The following is a 22,040-nucleotide window of genomic DNA, read 5'->3' as shown; positions in this document are numbered from 1 at the left end:
ATGTAATTCATCCTGGGGGTTTCCAATACTATGGTCTGTCCCCAACCATTATGTTCTGTCTCCAACAATCACTAAGCCACAATAATGCTTATTTTATTATGATCTCTCTAACTGTCCCTTCTACTAATTGCCCTTCCCAGAGAGACACTTCTCTGGATCACCAAATGTAGTTAAAAAAAAAAAAAAACAGTAATGCATTTAAAGCTGCTAAACTGTCCAGAATTCTTAGGCAAAACTAAAGTGTATGAGAACACCGAAAGCCATGAAGCTGATGCTTTACACTCACCAAAACATTGCTGGTCACTGTCCCAAAGGGTCCAGATACAGAGGGAAAAATCAAGAAGCACTAAACCTTTAAAATAAGCACATTCCTCTTCCAGTGACAGGATGTTTTGGAAGGCAGACAACATAGAAATTTGCACACCTTAAAAAAAAAAACAGACTGCTTTTCTCTGCAGTGTGGAGAGGAGGTGAGATCAGGAAAAAATACTGACAATTGCAGGTATTTAAGTTGGATTACGCTGCACTTGAGCCACAGTGAAAAGTAGCACTAAAACAGAGTGGCTTTTTGCTTCCTTTTTAATTTTGTTTATTGTCGAGGGCACAGTCAAGGATTGAGTATTTAAAGTGGAGGGCATACTTCTCAACATCTTGGCTCAATAAATCTAGACAAAGCAAAACTAATTGGGGACAAAGACCCAAAATTAAAGTTAAATTTTATATACTGCCCTTAGAGTAACAGGTATTGTATTAACTTCTATTTTCTGAAGGATATGAAGGTTGAAATTCAAATGTCTGTGATTTAGTGACTTCAATCCTCAATGAGTTAGCAGAAAAACACACACTGTGTGTGTAACAAACCAAAAATACATGGAAAAAATATGGACATTCGGCAAAATTCTGCACACTTGAACGGAATGGTGGTGGTGGTATTTGTTCACAATCACCCTATAGCCCTGGTATCCTTGAGTATGTAACCTTCTTAAGCAAGAAAAGGCATGACTTGAGAAAAATGTGACACTTTTGTGAAGCAGTTCTTAAAAGCTACTATGTTATTGATGTCAATACCATAAACCCACTGTAGCTTACATGAGTGCAATTATCCTCATCTTCCAGTTTTAATTTCTAGACTACCTTTCCCAACTAAAAAATGTGCTAACCACTTCTAAATAAAGCTGTACAATACTCTGAGCAAATTAAAGAAGTGATGTATCAAATCAAATCTATAACCACCAAACTCTTTCCTCTCACCTTAAAATCCACCCTTATCCTGTGGATGCCATCTGCAGGGGGCTTCAGCCTACTACCACTGCTGCTATTTACAGGTGTGCTCAACAGGTTTAATGTACTGGCTTCAGACTTGTTCAATGGAGATTTTTCCTAAGATGCAAAAATGTTGTGGGTCAGTTGTAACAAAACCATTGCATTTCTAACAAGCATTAGAAAACATTTATGTCAAAACACACTGTGGGGCAATTTAATGAGAAAAAAAAGAGACTGATTAAAAGGTACAAAAAAATAAAACAATATAGGCATACCACACTGATATATTACTAATGCCTGGTCAGGTATTGCAGTCAGACAAGCAACTCAGAGCAAGTGAAATGACATTCAATTTCAAAAACTGTACACAACAGTCAATTCTGTGGTGTAGAGGAATACAGCTCCAACTACAAAAAAGATGACTGGCATTTTAGCAACCACAGCACACTCAAGATGGGAGAGAAAGAACAGTTTTTTTTAAGTACTTACCATAACAGTATATATCCTCAATCACTGCAGCAGTATTTCTAACACATGGGATATCACCACTGCCATCCAGCAGGGATAAGCGAAAGTTATGTACTTACCAAAACAATAGATCTGTATTGTCATTTTCCATCTGGTTCAACCTGTCATTCATTGGATCAGACTCAGACCAAAAACCGGCCACATAAGACAGACTTCTGCCCATCGAGCCCTGCCTCCTCTACCCATAATCCCTCACACCTCAGGACTACCTCAGCTCAAGTTTGCCATATGTTACTCAAACTGACAATACTCAAATTCCAAGGGGGAAAAAAGGACCCCAACAAGGAATGGAAGAACCACCTCCCCGACTCAGTCAATCCACAATCAAGAGGCTCGCCAAAAGGTCGGGGCTGGAGGGAGGGAAGGCTGAACCAGATGAAAAGAGGCAACATGGATGTATAGGTATGGTAAGTACATAACTTTTGTATTCAATGATGTCTTTTCCTTCTTGATTCATCCCCAGATATGGAAAAACCCCAGGGTGGACCAAAGGAAGAATATCGTGCAATATGGTGGAACTAAAAGAATCTCTGAACCTAGACAATGTCCAATTTATAGGTTCATAGGTATGTACTAGGCCAACAACCACTAGGCCCTTTTTAAGCCTAGCTACAGCATCCCCAAATCTGAGACAAATTCTGGTTCCCTTGGTAAGAGTAAGCAGGAGCTTAGGAAATCAAACATTTACAATCGGAGAACTAAGAGATGAACCAATTACAGGCTGCCTGTGTCCATTAGAGACATGGGGGCCAAACCAGGTATGAATTTCCAGTTCCACATCCAGTTGCCCAAGATACACTTGAATTGGACAGGGGAGGAACTCTGCTTCACATTGAGGAGGGGTAGTCTCTGGGAAGCATACCCATCTCTCTAGCAAGTCCTTTTTATATCACAGGCAAGGTTTAAATCTTTAGACTGGGTAATTCTGGTGCCGATCTTTTACAGATAAGCAGCAGGTCCATCAGGATGGGGTTTCATAGGGCCTTGTATGCCAGGCATAGACCACCTCTCAAAAAGCCTGTAGGAGAGAGAATACAAGGATAGGGCTTTGAGGTGGTCTGCAGAGGGCATATTTGCACACTGTATTCTTTAAGTGAGGAACCTCTGTGGACATTCAAATTGTTGGATGTGCCTGGTTAGGTACATACCAAAGGGAGCACTGTACTCAGTGATGGGTCTGATGAATGCTGAGTACAGTGGAACAATGACCCCCCCCCCCCGGACTTAGAAGCCATACCTTTTGCTTACAAGTTGCACAACATAGAATGATTTCCTCAATACTGTAGACATGCGATGTCAACAACTAGATTATTGTCTGTGCTCCCCCCAAGTCCTTAATTATTGAGTCGACTCTTAGGGGTGTGTTGGAAGTATGGTAGTTACCAGGGGTGGATGAAGGATACTACTCTCCATTTCTTAGTATTTGTAGTGGGACACAAAGACAAACAACCCAGGTGACAGCTGTACAAACCTAATCCAAAGCAGGTCTGGAGAAAAGGACTGCAGAATCAGCCATAGCTATAGAAGAATGAACTTTTTAGTTTACACCTCAAGAGCGCTCCTTACAAATTACACCCTAAAGAAATACAAGAGAGTCACTTGGAGAATGCAACCTTAGATACGGACATGCACAAACTGGTCTTGGAAAAGATAACAACCAACTGTTAAGGTTTTCTGAAAGATTTAGTTCGGTCCAAGTAAAACTTCAATTGTCTATATACATTCAGATGATAAATTCAGTATTCCCACTTCTTGAAAAATCAGGAAAAACACATTGGTATAGAATGGATTTATTCAAGTTGTTCTCCGTAGCTACCTTAGGAAGGAAAGAAGGATTCATGCGGAAGGATACCCTATTGTTATGAAATGCGGAAGGATACCCTATTGTTATGAAAGACTAAGTACTGATATACTGATGAGAGGGCCTTGCAGCTCCGACACCCACTTAGCGAAAGTAACTGCCACCAAGAATAAGGTTTTCCAAGACAAAAACTTCCAAGTTAACCGTAGCAGAAGGTTCAAAGGGAGAGACAACCAACACCTGAAGCATGAAAGGCAAGACCCAAGGACGGACAAAGTCACAAACCAAAAGATGTAATAAAAAGGTACCCTTAAGGAAGGCCACCTAAATGTTTAGAACTGCTAAAGGCACATCTCTATCCATGTGGAAATTAGAAATGGCTGCCAATTGCACTTTAATAATAAAATAACCAAGGCTCAAGTGGAACAAATGTGACAGGAGGTCAAGAATGATCTCTATGGAGGCTGAAAAGGAATCCAAACACTTACAGGTAGCCCAGCAAACAAAATGTTTCCACTTAATGGCATGCACCCTATGTGTGGACAGTTTTTGAGAGGAAGACAAAGCGTGCACCACTCTATCCAAAAGCTTGGGATTCCGGGCCATCAAGGGAATTGGAAGAAACAAGTGGTCAATCTGAGGGTCTGAAGGTTGGGCGGGTGCAGACCAACCTGGTGAGAGATTAGCCCCAACACTCAAGGAGGGTGCTTCAGAAGAGGACAAAGGAAGGGGTATCACACACCTGATGTGGCGAAAAGGAAGTAATGAGGATAACAGTCACTCTGGAATGGGCTACCTTCTGAAGAAACTATCAGCAGAATCAGGGGAAAGGCATACAGGAGACCCAGTGGCTAAGTATAAAGAAGCATGCCCATGGGTTACTATCCATGAGGAGGGACTAAGGCATAATAGCTGCAACTCGTGACTTCATAAGGTATGTGAACAAATCACAATCCAGAGTGCCCCAGCACTAAAAAATCTGAACTATCACTCTCGAATTCAGTGATCACTTGAATGACGACAGTTCTGCTCAGGTTGTCTGCTAATATGTTGAATTTGAAAGGGATGTATGTTGCAACCAGAAACCGGTGAAATGAAATCAGCCATTGCCAAACTCTCATGGCTTCTCAACAGAGGATAAGAAAGAGTTCCCTCCCTGTTTGTTCAGGTACCACACTGCAAGACATGTGGGCTTGAACTGAAATCAAACCCTTGGGAAGAACATCCTGGAAAAGGATGCAAAGCAAAAAGGACCACTCTCATCTCCAAGACAATGATGTGAAGAGTGGCCACAGTGTCAGACAGGTTGCTTGGTGACCATATGCTCCTCTGGTGGACACTGAGACTTCAACTACCACCTGATTTGATTCAAACAAACCTCTGTCAATGCAATGGTGAACTTGACGAAGTGTCAGATAAGAACATTGCTTCACCAACATTCAATGCAGAGCTCTCATGCAGTACTTCACAAGAGAAAACAAGCAAATGGCGTCTGCTGTGTGTCCTAAGAACTTGAGAACAAGATAAGCAGGAGGTTTTAGGATAGAGAGCAATGAAAGAACCAGACCCCGCAGGGCTGACACTCTGGAGACTGGCAGCCTTGCAATCTGAGAAAGTCCGTCTAACTGGTGACATATAAACTCTATGAACTGCACAGAAAGAATAGTGGATTTCTGGTAGCTGACTAATTCCCAAGGAGCTGCACAGCTGCAGTACAGCGTCCCAGGGTCTGATCAAAGATGCCCCCAAGGAGGCGGTCAGCAGCCAATCATCCAGGTAAGAAAAGACCTGAAACACCTGCAGCCTGAGCCAGGCTGTCACAACTGCCAAACACTTGGTGAACACCAGGGGCAGTGGTGAGACCAAAGGGCAGCACTCAAAAGTGATAATGAATTGGCTCCTAGCTGGAGGCACAGAAACCTCCTGGATAAACCTGCAATCTTAGGAAAGACAGAATGGAGACCAGTCGGGATGAATTGTCCTAGAACAGGCTGAATCATGTCCACAGTTGGAAGGGAAAAGTACAGTTTTGTACCTACCATAAATGTAGATGTTCGAAGATCCACGCTGCTGCAGTCCTTACACTTGGGTAGTCCGCTGTCCTCGGTCGGCCCGAATATCGAAGTATTAGGCTGACGTCGGTCAAGGCGCTTAAGACTGACATCAGGACGTCAGGGTACAAATGCGCATGACCGACGTCATATCCTCAGTCTTTTCTTGCCCCAGATGTCAGAAGACCCTAAACAGAAAGGTCAAAACCAAAAGACAGCAAAAAACAACCAACCACCCTTGTGCTAACCATATGTACAATATATACAATATTCACAATATGTACAACCCAAACCACACAACCGCCTCTAACTACAGAGGGGAAGGAGGGAGGGTAAATTGGACTGCAGCAATGTGGATCTTCGAACATCTACATTTATGGAAGGTACAAAACTGTACTATGTTCTTCATCTCACATTGCTGCAGTCCTTACACTTGGGTAGAATCCCAAAGCAGAGATAAGGGAGGATGGCAAACCTATAAAGCAGTAGGAGCTGCCAAAATGCCCTGTAAAATTGCAGTGGCAAAACCAGCCCTCGATTTAGAGTAAAGTGGAAGCTGCCTCCAAAATATCTTTAGTTGCCACCCCCCTTAAAAAAGCTGTAGAAGTGGCAGTAGCCCTAGTGGAATGAGGCCTAATCCCAGCTGGAATCTCCTTACCATGATGGGAATAACAGAAAGCAATACAAAACCCAATCCACTTAGAAATAGTTTGTTTTGACACAGGCTTGCCCTGAGAACCCAAAGCAAAAGAAACAAATAACTGCTGAGACTGCCTGAACCCTTTAGTTCTGCTCAAATAATATCGCAACTGCCTGTGTATATCCAAAGTGTGCAAAATCTTTTCCCCTTTATTTTGGGGGTTTGCATAAAAAGTAGGCAAATGAATAGTTTGGTTTAAAGCCACACTAGAAACCACTTTAGGCATAAAGGAAGGATTAGTACGCAAAGATACCCTATCCTTATGGAAAATTAAGAAAGGCTCAACTGCCATAAGGGCCTGTAATTCAGAAACCCTTCTCGCAGAGGTAATGGCTAACAAAAAAGCAGTCTTCCATGATAAATATTTCAACTCAGCAGTAGCTGCAGGCTCAAAAGGTTGTAGAGTGAGTTTCTCCAACACAAAATTGAGATCCCAAGCAGGAGTAGGAGCTCTCCGTTGGGGTCTTATATTCTTTGCCCCTCTAAGGAATTGCTTAAACAAAGGATGAGAAACAATGGTGGGTCACAGTCATAGTGAGCAGAAATTGCTGCAGCATGAACCTTAATAGAAGAGAAGGACAAACCTTTGTCCAGTAACTCAGTAAGATATTGAAGAGCCACACTTAAATTAGGCTTAGAAACATCAAATGCCTTTGCTGCACTCCAAAATAAAAATCTCTTCCATTTATCTGCGTACACTTTCCTTGTACTAGGCCTTCTGGCCTCCAAAATAACATTCAAAACTTGCTGTGGAAGCTGAGACCCTCCAGGGTTTAAAACAGAATATGCCAGGCTGTCAGGTGAAGAGAGTGAAGTTTGACATTGAGTAAATGACTGTTCTCCTGAGACAGCAGGTGTGGAATCGAAGGTAAAGGCCATGGAGGCTCCCGTACCAGACTTCTCAGTAGTGGGTACCAGTGCTGTCGAGGCCAATCTGGAGCTATTAAAATCATCTTTGGCTTGTCCTGTCTGACCTTCAGAAGTACCTTTGGGAGGAGAGGCAGAGGTGGAAAGGCATACACATGAAGATTGCTCCAATTGAATGAAAGAGCATCCACTTTCCAAGCTGTGGGATGAAAGCTTTTTGTGCAAAACTTTGGCAGCTGGTAGTTTAGTGGAGAAGCGAACAGATCTATGTCTGGAGTTCCCCATGACACTGTCAATTTCTGAAATACATGAGGATCCAATTTCCACTCGTGGGGATCCATAATTTGTCTGCTCAACACATCTGCTAAGGAGTTCTGTGCTCCCGGCAGAAACCTTGCCTGAAGATTTAGCTGTAAACTGAGAGCAGTATCCCACAAAATCATTGCTTGTCTGCATAGAGGATAGGAATGTGTTCCCCCTTGCTTGTTGATGTACCACATGACAGTTGTGTTGTCTGTTAGAACCAACACCTGCCCTGGAAGAAGTAAATCCTTGAAAGCTATTAATGCAAATTGGACTGCTAACATCTCCTTCAAGTTGATATGTAGATGTAGAAGTCTGGCAGGCCACGTGTCTTGTATCCACTTTCCATTTAGATGAGCTCCCCAAGCTTTGTCTGAGGCATCTGTCGTTAGAATCTGACTAGCCTCTGGCCGGGTCACAGAGAGTCCCTTGTTTAGGTGACATTCCTGAGCCCACCACAAAAATTCCTTTTGAATGCAAGGTATTATCTGAATGACAGTGTCCATATCTTGGCAGTGCTGTGTCCATACATTTTTGAGATACCATTGTAGCTTCCTCATATGCAGTTTGGCATTGGGAAGCACCAGAATACAAGATGCCATGAACCCCAAGGCTTGAAGGACTGTCCTTGCAGTCAGCCTGGACTGATGAGACAATTGATGGAAGTAAAGAGAAAGATTCTTTTGTTTGTCCGGGGTCAAAAGGCCATCTGGGATGCTGTATTCAGTCTCACACCCAGAAAGCACATGTCCTGAGAGGGTACTAGACTGGACTTTATTTCGTTCACAGAATACCCCAGGCATCTTAGCACTGCTATCACATAGTGTAAATGATGAAGAAGTTCGTCCTTTCCTTGAGCCAGAATCAGGCAATCGTCCAAATAAGGATAGATCTGTATTCCTCTTAGCCTGAAGAAAGCTATCACTGGAGCCAGAACCTTCGTGAACACTCTGGGCAGTAGATAAGCCAAAGGGCAATGCAGAGAACTGATAATGAGAAGTCCCAGCCAGCAGATACTTCCTGCAACGTAGCCTGATAGGAACATGAAGGTAAGCCTCCTTGAGATCCAGAGTCACCATCCAGTGATCTTTGCCCAGCAGAGGTAAAAGCTGTTGTAACGTCAACATTTTGAACTTGGGAATGTCCAGATAAGTGTTGAGGATAGATAAATCCAAAATTGGTCTCCACGTGTTCCCCTTCTTTGGTACTAGGAACAGGCGAGAATAAAATCCTAGGCCCACTTCTGGCAGAGGGACCAGTTGTATGGCCCCTATTTGGAGCAGCAGAGAAATTTGTGTGAGCCTCTAGTCTTTGCTGAGGAGGAACGTCCGGCATGCCTTTGAAAGGAGGCAAGGTATGGAAATAAAACCAGTAACCTTGGTGTATGATATCCAATACCCATCTGTCTTGAGTAATCAAACTCCAATTTTCCTTGAAGAGTGCCAACCTTCCTCCCAAAGGTGCTGCCAGGCAAGAAGGATCTGGCAGCTGAAAAGGTAGGTCATTGGGCCTGTTTACGAAAGGACTGGCCCCTGCCCTCACCTGAAGATTGTGCAGGAGAACTCCCTGTTCTAGGTCTGAAGGAGCTCTGAGCTCTGCCCCTACCACGTCTAGATCTACCCCTAGACTGTGAATCATAAGAAGGGTACGTCCACCCCTTAGCAGGCCAATTCCTACTAAACTTGGAGGCTGGACTTGCAAAAATCTTTAACAGTCTGCATAGACTTAGCCTTGTCTTCCATTTTCTTCAAGACTGACTCCACAGGTGAACCAAACAACACATCAGACTGTAAAGGAGCATCCAAAATCCTTGTCTTAACATGTTCAGACAAATTCTGATCCCTCAGCCAGGCGTGCCTGCGAAGAACTGACCCAGTGGCAGCCACCCTAGACGAGGCCTGTATAGCATCAAAACCACATTGTAAAGAATGCTTACCCACCTGTTCAGAGACATGTACCAAATCTTGTAATTCCTTACACTCAATGCCTTCCGCCAGAGCATCTACCTTAGACTTCAGTTGAGAAAGAAGATAGTTTTGATATTTCAACATGTGAAACTGGCAATTCAAAGCCCTCATAGCTAAGGTGGAAGAAGTATAAACTTTCTTTCCCCATCTATCCAAAGCTCTGGCCTCTTTATCTGGAGGAACCGGATTTTTTACAACAGAGGCCTTGACACCCTTAGGTCCCTGACTAACAGTTTCTGGGTCCACCCTAGGACTCTTATAAAGATATTTATGAGCCTCAGGCACCCTATAATACCTATCCGGTTTAATAGGAGCAGGAGGCAAAGAATCAGGATTAAGTGAAGCCTCCGCAAACACATCTTCCACAACATCCAGAACAGGAGGTATAGCCAAAGGCCTATGCTGGGGTAAAAGCAAAAATTCCCTAAGCCTTTTCCAGGAATCAGAGAAGTCCTGACCTTCCCACTTAAAATGTTCCCTCATGGAATGAAGAGTCTCTGAAAAAGAAAAATCCTCTGGAGGAGAAGCAGAAGGAGTGGAATCATCCGCATCAGAATCAGAATAAGGAGAGTACTCCTGCAAGTCTTCAGCCGAAGACTCTGAAGCATCTGAAGCCTGCTCAAAACTCCCCAACTCTGGTTCCACCCTAGGCCTCTTATCTGGAGGGGGCAAAGAACCTCTAATCAAAGTAATTAAATCCTCTGCCATTTTAAGCATGTGCTTCTTGGGCACAGATCCTGAAGAACTAGGAGTGACCCCAACAGAAGCTAAACCTGGCCTGCCTCTGGGAGAAGCCTTAGAAACAGAAGGAGAGGGCCTAACCACCCTAGGAAGGGAGGGGAGTACAGTAACTTGAGAAGCCCCTTCAGCCTGACCTGCCTCCTGAGAGGCCACATCCTGCAATAACAAAGTCTCCCCCTGGGACTCCAGAGAAGCCTCCGGCTGAACCACCGGTTCCACTGCGGCCTCTAAAGAACCGGCGTCCGATGCGGACGACTCATCTTGCCTGGGCTTAGCTGCCTTGTCTTTGCGCTTCTTGAAGAAGCGGGCGTCGGAGCATCCGACGGCATCTTATAATTGCACCGCTTCCCAAAGACCAACCTGGCACAATCTAACCTTCGCTTAATAGTGCGCTTATTGAACCTAGCACAAAAGCGACACCCAACAACTTGTCGTGCTCAGGCCCCAAACAAGGAATACACAAAGTATGATAATCTCTATGCGGTATCTGTTTCCCACAAGAAATACAGTTATTCACTTTTCTGACATCCGGTAAACCACTGAGGCAAGAAAAAACTAAAATATTCCCCAACGGGGTACTTAGCCAACTTTGACTCGGTCTGAAACTCCGAATTGGAAAAATTCCAGAACACGAGCGTCACTTGCAACGCTGCTTCTGCATCGGACCATGCGGCAAAAAAGACTGAGGATATGACGTCGGTCATGCGCATTTGTACCCTGACGTCCTGATGTCAGTCTTAAGCGCCTTGACCGACGTCAGCCTAATACTTTGATATTCGGGCCGACCGAGGACAGCGGACTACCCAAGTGTAAGGACTGCAGCAATGTGAGATGAAGAACATCACCGGTTGTACCTGGCAACTCCCTCTCCTAGCAGGACAGCATCCTTTCCACACAGTCAAAGGCAGAAGCTGAAGCAGGCCTCCTGGAGCTGGTGGACCTAGGATCTGAAGACCCCAAGGATGCACCAGACCCAGTAGCCACTCTAGACCCCCACCCGCAATGTGGAGACCAAAGCCAAACTATAAGTGAGGGGTGGCAGCCCTGAAACAGGGAATGAATACAACCCAGATATCCCTGCCTCAATATCTCTGCTCATGTCCACTTGGCTCGGACGTGGCCGAGTTGAGGAAACCACCGCAAGGGCTGGCACCAAAATTAGCCACATCAGATCTGACCCTAAGAGAGGAAAGGCAACAACCTCCAATGACATCATAGCCAATGGGCCAAAGAGAGGAAACCAGGGTAAAAGAGACGAAGTTTCAGGTAGAGGACCCAAAGCCAAGGGAATGATTCCTAAATTGCATCTGCACCTGTAAAAAGGACTGCATAAACTGTTGAAGCTCCATGGATCCTAAACTCCCAACTGACTGGGATGACTGGAGCTGACAAAGCCACTGAAGAAGGCTTGGAGACTCACCTGCTGGATGGGGCTCCAATGACCACATCCAAACTGGAGAGGCTTGGTTCCGGGGTCGAAACAGGGATGACTCCTGTAGGGACACCCAATGGGTAGATGGGGTGAAAGAAGAAAAGGTCCTACCTGAAGGAGCAGCCTTAGACAGGAATAGGCTAGGAACACTGATAGTGGGATACTGAGCCTTCTCTGCAATCAGCAATAAAAGCAATTAGCTCTGAGAAGTTGGAGCCAACAACAGAGCTGAACCAGTTGGTGCAGCCAAAGGTCTCGGGACTTTCAGAACCGATGGAGCAGAACAGGAGGGGGCCAAATGCCTTTGGTTTTGCTTAGCTGCTTTGCAGTCCTTCCAGCTCTTGTGGCCCCAATCATACTTCTTTCCCCTGCTGGAAGAGGCCGAAGACTACTTGCTAGCTGGAAAAAGCCCTTCCAGAACCAATTTGGCCCCCCCGTCCTAATAGGCATGGGTGCCAAAACCCTCACAGAGGGAAACTAATCCAAATGGATGGCTCCTAAATAACAGACATACCCAGTCAGGTCCGTCCTGAAAGGAGAGCTTGCGCATGCAATCTACACATTTTTTTTTAAAACCCTCATCTATTCTAAACTTACAAATAATGACAATAAGAAAAACAGAGGATATTTCTATACACAAAAACTCAACCAAATCATAATGCACTAACTCTACAGATAAGCACTAGGCGGGAAAAGCCCTCTAACTAAAGACTACCACCAAAAAAACTATTTTAACTACAAAGTACCACCATGCTACAACACTACACTAAATAAAAAAAAATACACAAAACAGAGTAGAGAACCTAGAAAAATACTAAGCTAAATGCTGGCAAAGGATACACCTTTACAGGAACAACTGACCATGCTGCTAGCTAAGAATGGTGGTAAACGAGATCTGGAGTAGTCCTAAAGATTGAGGGATTATGGGTACAGAAGGTGGAGCTCAGCAGGCTAAAGTCTATGGTATATGGCTGGTAGTGGATCCAATAACACAGAGGTTGAATCCAGACAGAAAAAAACATCAGAACAGAGCTTTACCTTCCCAGTACTGCATGTCCAAGTGTGACTTCAGCTTGCAAGCCCAGGGGTATTTAGGTGGACATATGAGTGCACTTTTCAGTCCGTCTCCGAGCCAGTGGCCTGAAGACCCTGAAACAGAAAACCAGACAGCCAGTAGGGATACAGTATGAAGTGGTAAAGCCCCCTCTGTTCGAGGGAGTTTCACACAGGATAGAAGCGAAGGGAGAAACAGAGTAAGGAGAAAATTAGTTGTAGAGGGGATGCAGGGTAGAAAGTCATACTGCAACAGTGATCTGTAAGACAGCTACTGTTATGACAACTTCTCAGAGAAATGTACTGTGTCCTGACTGAAACCAATGCTGCAGTATTCCTAACACATGGATTACTCCCAGTGTAAAAGGGGAAGTAAGGGTGGTTTGTTAAAAGACAGAAGAACTGTCCAAGAGGCAGACAGGACTAACGTAGCAAAGGCAGCTCTGGACCTTGAAAAGCCATCAATCCAGTAGGGTTTATTACCAAGTGGCAGCTTCCAGCATGAACCTGGCATCCACAACTTTGTAGAAAGCTCTAGAGGTTGCTACTACTCTGGTAGAATGAGATCAAGGGCATAAGGGCATGGACATGTCATGCAGAAAGTAACAAAAGGAGATGGCCATAGACATCCAACTTGCAATGGTTTCCTTTGACACTTGTTGGCTGGATTTAAGGTCAATGAAAGAAAATCAGTTGATCATTTTTTTAAATATATTTTGTTTAGTCCAAATAGATTCTTTGTCTGTAAATGTGCAGAGAATGTAGTATCCTTACCTCTGGATTCTAAGGTTTGGTAAAGAAGGTAGCTACATTTCTAGCCTGTTTGAGAGAGAGCTAGTTCACTACTTTAGGCACGAATGAAGGATTAGCTCTGAGGGTCAGCCTGTTTTTGTGAAAAATACAGAGGGAGGAATGGCCTTGAGTGCCTGAAGCTCTTCTAGCTGAAGTGAAAGAAAGGCTAGAAAGATAGTTTTCCAGATGCAGAATTTGAGGTTTGTGGATACTGCTGGTTCAAAAAGAGGCAAATTCAGCTTTTCCAGCAAAAAGTTGCAGTCCCAAGTAGGGGTTATGGGTTTACTAGGTGTCAAAGATGCAGGACCACTTTATGGAATAACAACCTCAGATCTAGTCACAAGTATGGAAGTGAAAGGTAAGCAGGCAGAGGTAGCTGACAGGTGGCTTTTGATGGAAAAATAGGTATGACACATATATAGGAGCTCACACAGATATTTCAGAATGGACGGGATCAGTGATTGGCTGGGGTCATGTCCATTCCACTGGCACTGACAGGAGAGAGACTTCCATTTTGGCTGTGTAATATTTTTGTGTGGTGGAGTCTCCTGGCTTCTTGAAGAACCATAACAGTGATGCCTTAAGGAATAAGAACCCTTTCATCCACAGAGGTAGGCTTAAGGATAACAGACTGGGGTGAGACAATAACCTTTTCTATTGTGTTTCTAAGATCTGCTTGGTGTGGCAGCTTGAACTACTCACTCCTTGCTAGAAGAAAGAACCAATGCTGCCTTGGCCAAAAGGGAATAATTAAAAAAAAAAGTGTTTTTTTCTTTTCTTTTTGGGTCTTTAGAAGACCTCTTGGAATAAGTGGTAGTGGACAGAAGAAGCAGAGGGCCTTCCTGTCCACTGTGACTGCAGGTTATCTGTCCTCACTGGAAACTGCTTGCTGGTCTTTGAAGCAAACAAATCAAGCAGAGGGGTTCCCAAAAGTGAAGAATGCCATGGAAAACCGGTCTGTTCAGGGTCCTCCAAGGATCTATTTAAAGATTCTGCCAACACATTGTCCTCTGATGAAATGTATGTGGCTGAGAGTGATGTGTTTTTCTGGATGGCAAGGTCCAGGATTTCTGTGCCAAACTGCACAACTAGTAAAATCTGGTCACTCCTTGCTTATGTACCACCTTACTGTTGTGTTGCCTGTGAACACCCACGGGGTACATGGTTTCCAGATATGTAAAGAGACTTGAAGAGTCTGGATGATGGCACTCATTTCCTTCATTTTGATGTGTTCCTTTAGTAACACTGGCTGACATCTGCCCTGTATTTGCTGGGTACCTGTCCGGACCCCCATGCCTTGTCCAAGGCATCTATGTGTATTTCCTGAACTGGGGTTGGAGGAGTACAGGAAAGCCCTGGGTTGAGTTTCACCCGAGTCTTCAACCATAAGAGTTCCCATCTGAGATACGGTAAAAGGGGAATCACTGTGTCCAGAGGGTGAGTGTGCATGCGCCCAGACCAAACTGTACACTGGATTTTCCTCACATGTCAGGCTGGGAGGAGCTTTGGGATAGTAGCTGCCATGAACCCCTAAGTCCCTGCCTAAACATTGCCTGAGGGAGGCAAGGTTGTGGAAGTAGTCTGCAAGACTGGACCTTCTCTTGAGATAAGTGGGCCTGCATTCTGTGTGTCCAGCCTGCAGCCCAGAAAATCTAGGTCTTGAGATAGCTGTAGGGATTTTTTTTTCTTTTGTAGTTGATTGTAAACCCAAACTGGGATAAGAGGAGGAGGGTGAACTGAAGATGCTAGAACTTGTGGTGAAGCGGTCGTAAAATTAGGGAAAAAAAAGTCTGAATTCACTGGGTTCAGCAGGAGATCAGCGGTTGGCACTTTGTGACAACTCTTGGGGCTGTGGAAAAACCAAAAGGCAAAGCAATAAACTGATAGTGAGATGACCCTGTATAAAACTTAAGGAATCTCCTGCAGGGGGTCTGAACTGGTACATCCTTTAGTTCTAAAAAAAAAGCTTGGGGCAGAATGAAAAGTAGCAGAGTGCGCAGTGAGAACACTTTAAAGAAGGCATCCAGTGCAGATCTCCACTGCCCCTCTTTCCTTCACACTAGGAAACATCTGGAGTAAAACACCTTTCCCACAAATTCTTTTGGCACTGATTCTATTGTGCCTTGTGTCCATAATTCTAGTAAAAAGAGTGAGAGCAGATAAATCTAACTGTGTGGAGGTGGGGCATGCAATTTAGAGGAGGACTCTGTATCCAAGACGCAACATTTTTTACAATACACAATGAGCATTTGTCTGTGGTAATCTTCTCTCAGGTGGAGAAAGACTGGGTCAACCTTTTTGAGAGGGGCAGGGTAGGACTGAGAGCTGGGGGAAAAGAAGGTAGCAGATGGTCACAAGGATTTGTCCACAAAGGGATGCCTTCCAGATAAGGCATCCCCTCTGTGGTTAATCTGGGAATCTCTTTCTGGGAGCCTTTCTGGGTTTCTGACTAGGCCTGGGGTTCCTACTGACAAAAGAGGTAGGTTTGGTTGGGTAATAACCACTGTACTAAGTGCCAGAGATAACAGAACCTATCTTCAGTCTTTCAAGTTTTTTCCCTGCTCTTGAATAGTTTTGAAAAGGTTGTCAAGCTTGGGGGCTAAACAAGAGATTCATGTCTAAAGGAGAATACACTATTTTAAGTCCTCAGGAATTAGCTAGTTACATAATTATGCATAAATGCTGACTACAGAGCCAACAGCAGCTACTCCAGATGAGGCTTCTACAACATCACAACTACATTTAATAATGTGTCTGGTCACTTGTGTAGCTTAAGTAGGATAACACTTGTTAAGAATCAGTATCATGCAAATCCACCACTACTTTAAAGAACTGAGAATGGGCATGATGTATTTGGTCATCTGGGTTTGCTAATTAACAGCCTTGGATGCCCAATTAGAATAGGAATAAAACATTTTTACCCCATGTGTTCACAGCCTTGCTAGTTTTATCTGACGTGAGGGCACTGGGAGTGGGTAAGAGTTTAGAAGGCTTATCAGACAAGAGGAAAAAGTACAGTTGTGTACCTACCATAAATGTAGATGTTCGAGTGTATTCACTGTTGCAGCCATTAGTCTTGGGTTATCCTGCTGGCAGGCTATCCGCAGTCGGCCAGAATTCCCAAGTCTAGGTCCGGCGTCGGTTGCTGTCGCTTCTTCCCGGACGTCAGTGCGCCAGGGGTATAAAAGATGCAGCCGACGCCACTTTCTTCAGTTTTTCTTGCCCCAGATGTCAGGTGCCCCAAATAGGTAGGTTGAAAAATATATCAATAAGAAATGCATACACAAAAATAACATTTCCTTCATCTACAAGCAAGTACACCAAAAAGGTTGCATAGGATAGAGAAGTGCAGATAAGTCCCAGCAAGGAGAAGGGGGATGGTGGGTGGGTAACCTGGACTGCAACAGTGAATACACTCGAACATCTACATTTATGGTAGGTACACAACTGTACTATGTTCATCGTGTTTCACTGTTGCAGTCATTACTCTTGGGTTGAATCCCAAAGCTGAGGAAGGGTGGCTGGGCTAAATAGGATTAGGAGAGGCTATGAGGCCCTGCAGAACTGCAGTGGTGAAGCCTGCTCTGGACTTAGAGAGGCAAGTGGTAGTGTTTTGTAAAGGTGTGCATTGAACTCCAAGTTGCAGCCTCTAAGATTTCTTTGGTTGGTATGCCCCTGAGGAAGGCTGCTGAAGTGGCTGCTGCTCTGGTGGAATGAGGCCTAATGCCTTTAGGCACTGATTTGCCATGTTGAGAATAGCAGAAACGGATGCAATGGCCTATCCATTTAGAAATAGTCTGTTTTGAGATGGCCTTTCCTTGTGATCCTGCAGCATATGACACTAAAAGTTGCTCAGTATTTCTGAAAGCTTTAGTTCTCTCCAAGTGAAAGCATAAACAAGGAGGAGGAAGCTACTACTTGATAGAGCAGAATCCCAAAAAGGGAAGGCATCTCTGATCAGTATTAGCAAAAAACTACGGGCACTCATAAAATCGTCTAAGGCCAGTTTTGAGAGAAAAATTGCAAAGGACACCAAGGATAATCACAAGGCTTTCTTTAGTTATGTTAGGAACCTGGGTGGGAATTCCGAGATATGCTCAGAATTAGTCCAAAAAGACAAAAAATACACCGAACCCACAGACATTGCCAACATCCTAGCTGACAGGTTCAGCGCAAACTCCCCCCCCACCAAAAGGGCAAATATCTATCCCAGCAGAGTGCTGCCCCCTGACATCTCAGATGCTCAGATAAGAGCCGCCCTCTCCAAAGCAAAAAAACACAGCATCAATGGGACCAGATGGTGTCCCGGGCTGCGTCCTACATGAACTCCAAGAAGAGCTAAACCCAAACATAAAACTACTGTTCAATCTCAGCCTTACTACATGATATGTACCCAAAGAGTGGCGTACAGCAACAGTGGTCCCTCTCCACAAAGGTGGTGCCTCAATGGATCCTGGAAACTATCGCCCATAAGCCTGACTAGCTTGGTCTGCAAAGCTATGGAAAGGATCATCATGGACCTCATAAATAAAGATATTGGGGACCTACAGACACTGGATCCTACCCAGTTCGGCTTTGTTAAGGGCAGATCCTGCCTCTTAAACCTGGTTGATTTCTTTGAAACAGTCACCAAGGCCATTGACGAGGGGAAGGTGGTCCACACAGCCTACCTGGACCTCACAAAAGCCTTCGATACAATACCCCACTCGGGCATTATAGATAAGCTCACCAGCTTAGATATAAACCCCTATGTCACTAGATGGGTTGCAAACTGGCTCAAGGACAGAACCCACATGGTTAGAATTGCTGGAGCCATGTCAGACTCCAAACCAGTCCTGGGACCTCGCTTGTTCGGTATATATTTCTCGGAGGTACAGGCTAACACGGAAGGACTGTGGCTGACCAAGTTCGCAGATGACTGCAAACTGGGCGCCATAATAGACTCTCCAGCCGACACAAGCATCCTCCAAAAGGGCCTCATAGAAACAGACAACTGGTGCCAGAGCCATGGCCTCAAGCTAAACGCCAAAAAGTGTATAGTCATCCCTTTTGACAAAAACAAAGTGCCCACAAATTACCACATAGGTGGTAATCCATTAAGTACAGAAGAAGTAATTAGGGACCTGGGGACCCAAGTTGATAGCAATCTCTCATTTGACAACCACGTGGCCAAAGTGGTTAGAAAAACATTTTATACAGCCCACCTAATCATGAAGGGATTCACATCTAGATCAGGGGAGGTCATCGTGCCTCTTTACTCATCCTTCATCAGGCCCATAATTGAGTACAATGCCCCTTTTGGGATGTACCTTACCAGACACCTGCAGCAACTGGAAAGACCCCAAAAGTACCTCACCAAGAGGATCAAAGGGCTCAAACAGATGCCATATGCTGCCCGGTTAAAGAAACTCCAGCTCTACTCAGTGGCATACCGCCTGCTCAGAGGCGATCTGTGCCTGACGTATAAAGCTATGTCCAACCTGGAATTAATGGACATGCTGCACCTCAGAAAATCCAAATCCCACCGAGCTACGCGCTCGAGAGACTTGAACCTCAGCACTGAAATAAATAGGACATGCTGGAGGGACAGATTCATAACCCAGAGGCTCCCTTCACTCTGGAATAAAATCTCAGTCCAGGTTAGACAGAGTCCCTCATTGACTCTCTTCAATAGAAATCTTGATGAGTGGATGGGAGATCGTAGGTTTACCCCGGGTATCACTTCTGTGTCACTGTTAGAGGCAGATCGTAGGTTTACCCCGGGTATCACTTCTGTGTCACTGTTAGACAGAGGCACAGTATACTAACCTCGAAAAAGGGCATAGCAAAATTAATTTAAAATGGGTGGCGAAAGCCAAACACACTCTGGCTAGGCTTATAAATGCCCTAGGGCAGATAGCCTAGTATGAACCTATAACTGCCTGTGTATGTCCAAAGAATGCAGAATTTTCTCACCCTTGGTCTGTGGATTTGGGTAAGAGGTAGGCAAGTGAATGGTTTGATTGAGGGCCACACTGGACACCACCTTAGGCATAAATGTAGGGTTTGTCCTCAGAGAAACCCTGTCTGGATGAAAAATGATGAAAGGTTCCACAGCCATGAGTGCTTGTAACTCCGAGACTCACCTTGCAGAGGTAATGGCTAGGAGCAGAGCTGTTTTCCAGGATAAGAATTTAATATCCGCTGTTAATGCTGGCTCAAAAGGAGGCAGTGTGAGTTTTTCCAAAACAAAATTGAGGTCCCAGGCCGGAATTGGTGCTCTCCTTGGAGGCCTAATGTTTTTGGCCCCTCTGAGGTACTGCCTTATTAAAGGATGAGAAAAGATAGGTGGTTCCATATTGTAATGTGCAGAAATGGCAGAGGCGTGAATCTTAATTGATGAGAAAGAAAGGCCTTTGTTCAGCATCTCAGTCAGGTATTGTAAAATCTGAGGAATGTTTGGTACAGACGTGTCAATGCCTTGTTCCTGGTTCGAAGCACAGAATCTCTTCCATTTTTCTGCACAAGATTTTCTGGTACTGGGCATCTTGGCCTCCAAGATAACATCCATAACAGCTTTTGAAAGAAGAGTGTTCTGAATGGCTACATTACCCGCCATGCTGCCAGATTTAAGGTCCTGAGTTGGCTGTGCAGGATCTGATTGTTTTGCTGGGTCAGCAAGTGAGAAGTTTGAGGCAATATCAATGCTGGACCTTGAGACAAGCTCGTTAGGATTGGGTACCAGTGCTCGCGTGGCCACTCTGGTGCAATCAGAATCATTTTTGGCTTCTCTTGCCTGACCTTTAGGAGTACTCTGGGAAGGAGAGGTAGTGGGGGAAAAGCATATACTGTTAGATTTTTCGAGCTGAATGATAGGGCGTCCACTTTCCATGCTTGCTTGTGGTAAATCCTTGTGCAACATCTCTGCAATTGACAGTTGTGAGGGGAGGCAAATAGATCTATGTCTGGGCAACCCCATTTCCTTATTATCATCCTGAAGACTTGTGGATCCAGTTTCCATTTGTGGGGATCCATGAGGTTTCTGCTTAGTTCGTCTGCCAGAGTGTTTGTTTTTCCTGGCAGGAATTGTGCTTGCAGGTGAACTTGAAAAGCCAATGCTGTGTCCCATAAGGTCATTGCTTGACTGCAGAGGGGGTAGAAATGAGTACCTCCCTGCTTGTTTATGTACCACATGACCATAGTGTTGTCTGTCTTTATCAGTAATTGTCCTGGATGAAGCAGGTCCTTGAAAGCTGTCAGGGCATTTTGAACAGCTAGCATCTCTTTTTGATTGATGTGAAGATGCATTTGGTTTGCAGGCCATGTGCCCTGAATACATTTTCCTGCCATATGGGCCCCCCAGGCATAATCTGATGCATCCAATGTCACTGTCTGCCTGGCTGTGGGTAAACTGAATGGCAGACCCTTGTTGTGGTGACAGGCTTCTGCCCAGCATCGAAAAGTACAGTTTTGTACCTACCATAAATGTAGATGTTCGAGTGTTCACCCTGCTGCAGTCATCACACTTGGGTTATCCTGTCGTCAGGCGGTCCCGCAGTCGGCCGGATTTCCAAAGTCTTGGTCCGACGTCTGTTGCTGTCGCCTCATCCCTGACGTCAGTGCGCCAGGGGTACATATACTGCAACCGACGCCATTTTCTTCAGTTTTTCTTGCCCCAGATGTCAGGTGTCCCCAAAAAGGTGATCCAAATTAGTACAAAAAGGTGAGAACACTGTACAAACACAAAATCCCTTCAGCTATAAGCAAATACATCAGTAAGGCATAGCAGAGATTTAGCCAGTAGATCAGAGTGGGTGGTGGGAGGGTAACCTGGACTGCAGCAGGGTGAACACTCGAACATCTACATTTATGGTAGGTACAAAACTGTACTATGTTCATCGTGTTACCCTGCTGCAGTCATCACACTTGGGTTGAGTCCCAAAGCTAAGGTAGGGTGGAGGTATCATAGAGGGTTAGTGGAGGCAATGAGGCCCTGCAGAACTGCAGTGGCGAAGCCCACCCTGGACTTAGAATAGAGAGATAAGTGATCGTGTTTGGTGAAGGTGTGTACAGAACTCCAAGTTGCAGCTTCTAAAATTTCCTTGGTAGGAACCCCCCTGAGAAAGGCTGTAGAGGTAGCTGTTGCCCTGGTAGAGTGGGATCTAATGGTAGGGGGAACTGGTTTCCCATGATGGGTATAACAGAACCGTATGCAATGGCCTATCCATTTAGAAATGGTTTGCTTGGATATGGCCCTCCCTTGAGAAGTTGCAGCATAGGATACAAAGAGCTGGTCAGTTTTTCTGAAAGCCTTAGTTTTATGCAAGTAGTAACGAAGCCATCTGTGAATGTCCAAGGAATGCAGGAGTCTCTCAACTTTGTTCTGTGGATTGGGAAAGAAAGTGGGTAGGTGGATGGTTTGATTTAAAGCTACACTGGAAACCACCTTAGGCATGAAGGAAGGATTAGTTCGTAGAGAAACTCTGTCTTGATGAAAAATGAGGAAAGGTTCCACTGCCATAAGTGCCTGTAATTCTGAGACTCTCCTGGCAGAAGTTATGGC

At 44.8% G+C, this 22,040-nt stretch overlaps 1 protein-coding gene across 5 annotated transcripts in view; it reads right to left on the bottom strand.

Annotated features, from left to right (window-relative positions):
* The window catches only part of KMT2A (lysine methyltransferase 2A), a 3,231,120-nt gene that overhangs the window by 2,175,346 nt on the left and 1,033,734 nt on the right, over positions 1 to 22,040 (bottom strand). For all 5 annotated transcript variants that reach the window (XM_044080894.1, XM_044080898.1, XM_044080897.1 and 2 more), the window contains exon 9: positions 1,252 to 1,380. In XM_044080894.1, the coding sequence (XP_043936829.1) occupies positions 1,252 to 1,380 (129 nt within the window). The remainder of the gene's footprint in view (positions 1 to 1,251; positions 1,381 to 22,040) is intronic.

This window comes from Protopterus annectens, chromosome 8.part0 (assembly GCF_019279795.1).
Source record: "Protopterus annectens isolate FY-2018-M chromosome 8.part0, PAN1.0, whole genome shotgun sequence".
In the NCBI taxonomy this organism is placed as follows: domain Eukaryota; kingdom Metazoa; phylum Chordata; order Ceratodontiformes; family Protopteridae; genus Protopterus; species Protopterus annectens.
The sequence above is the reverse complement of the archived record's forward strand: the minus strand, read 5'-3'. Positions and strand labels throughout refer to the sequence as shown.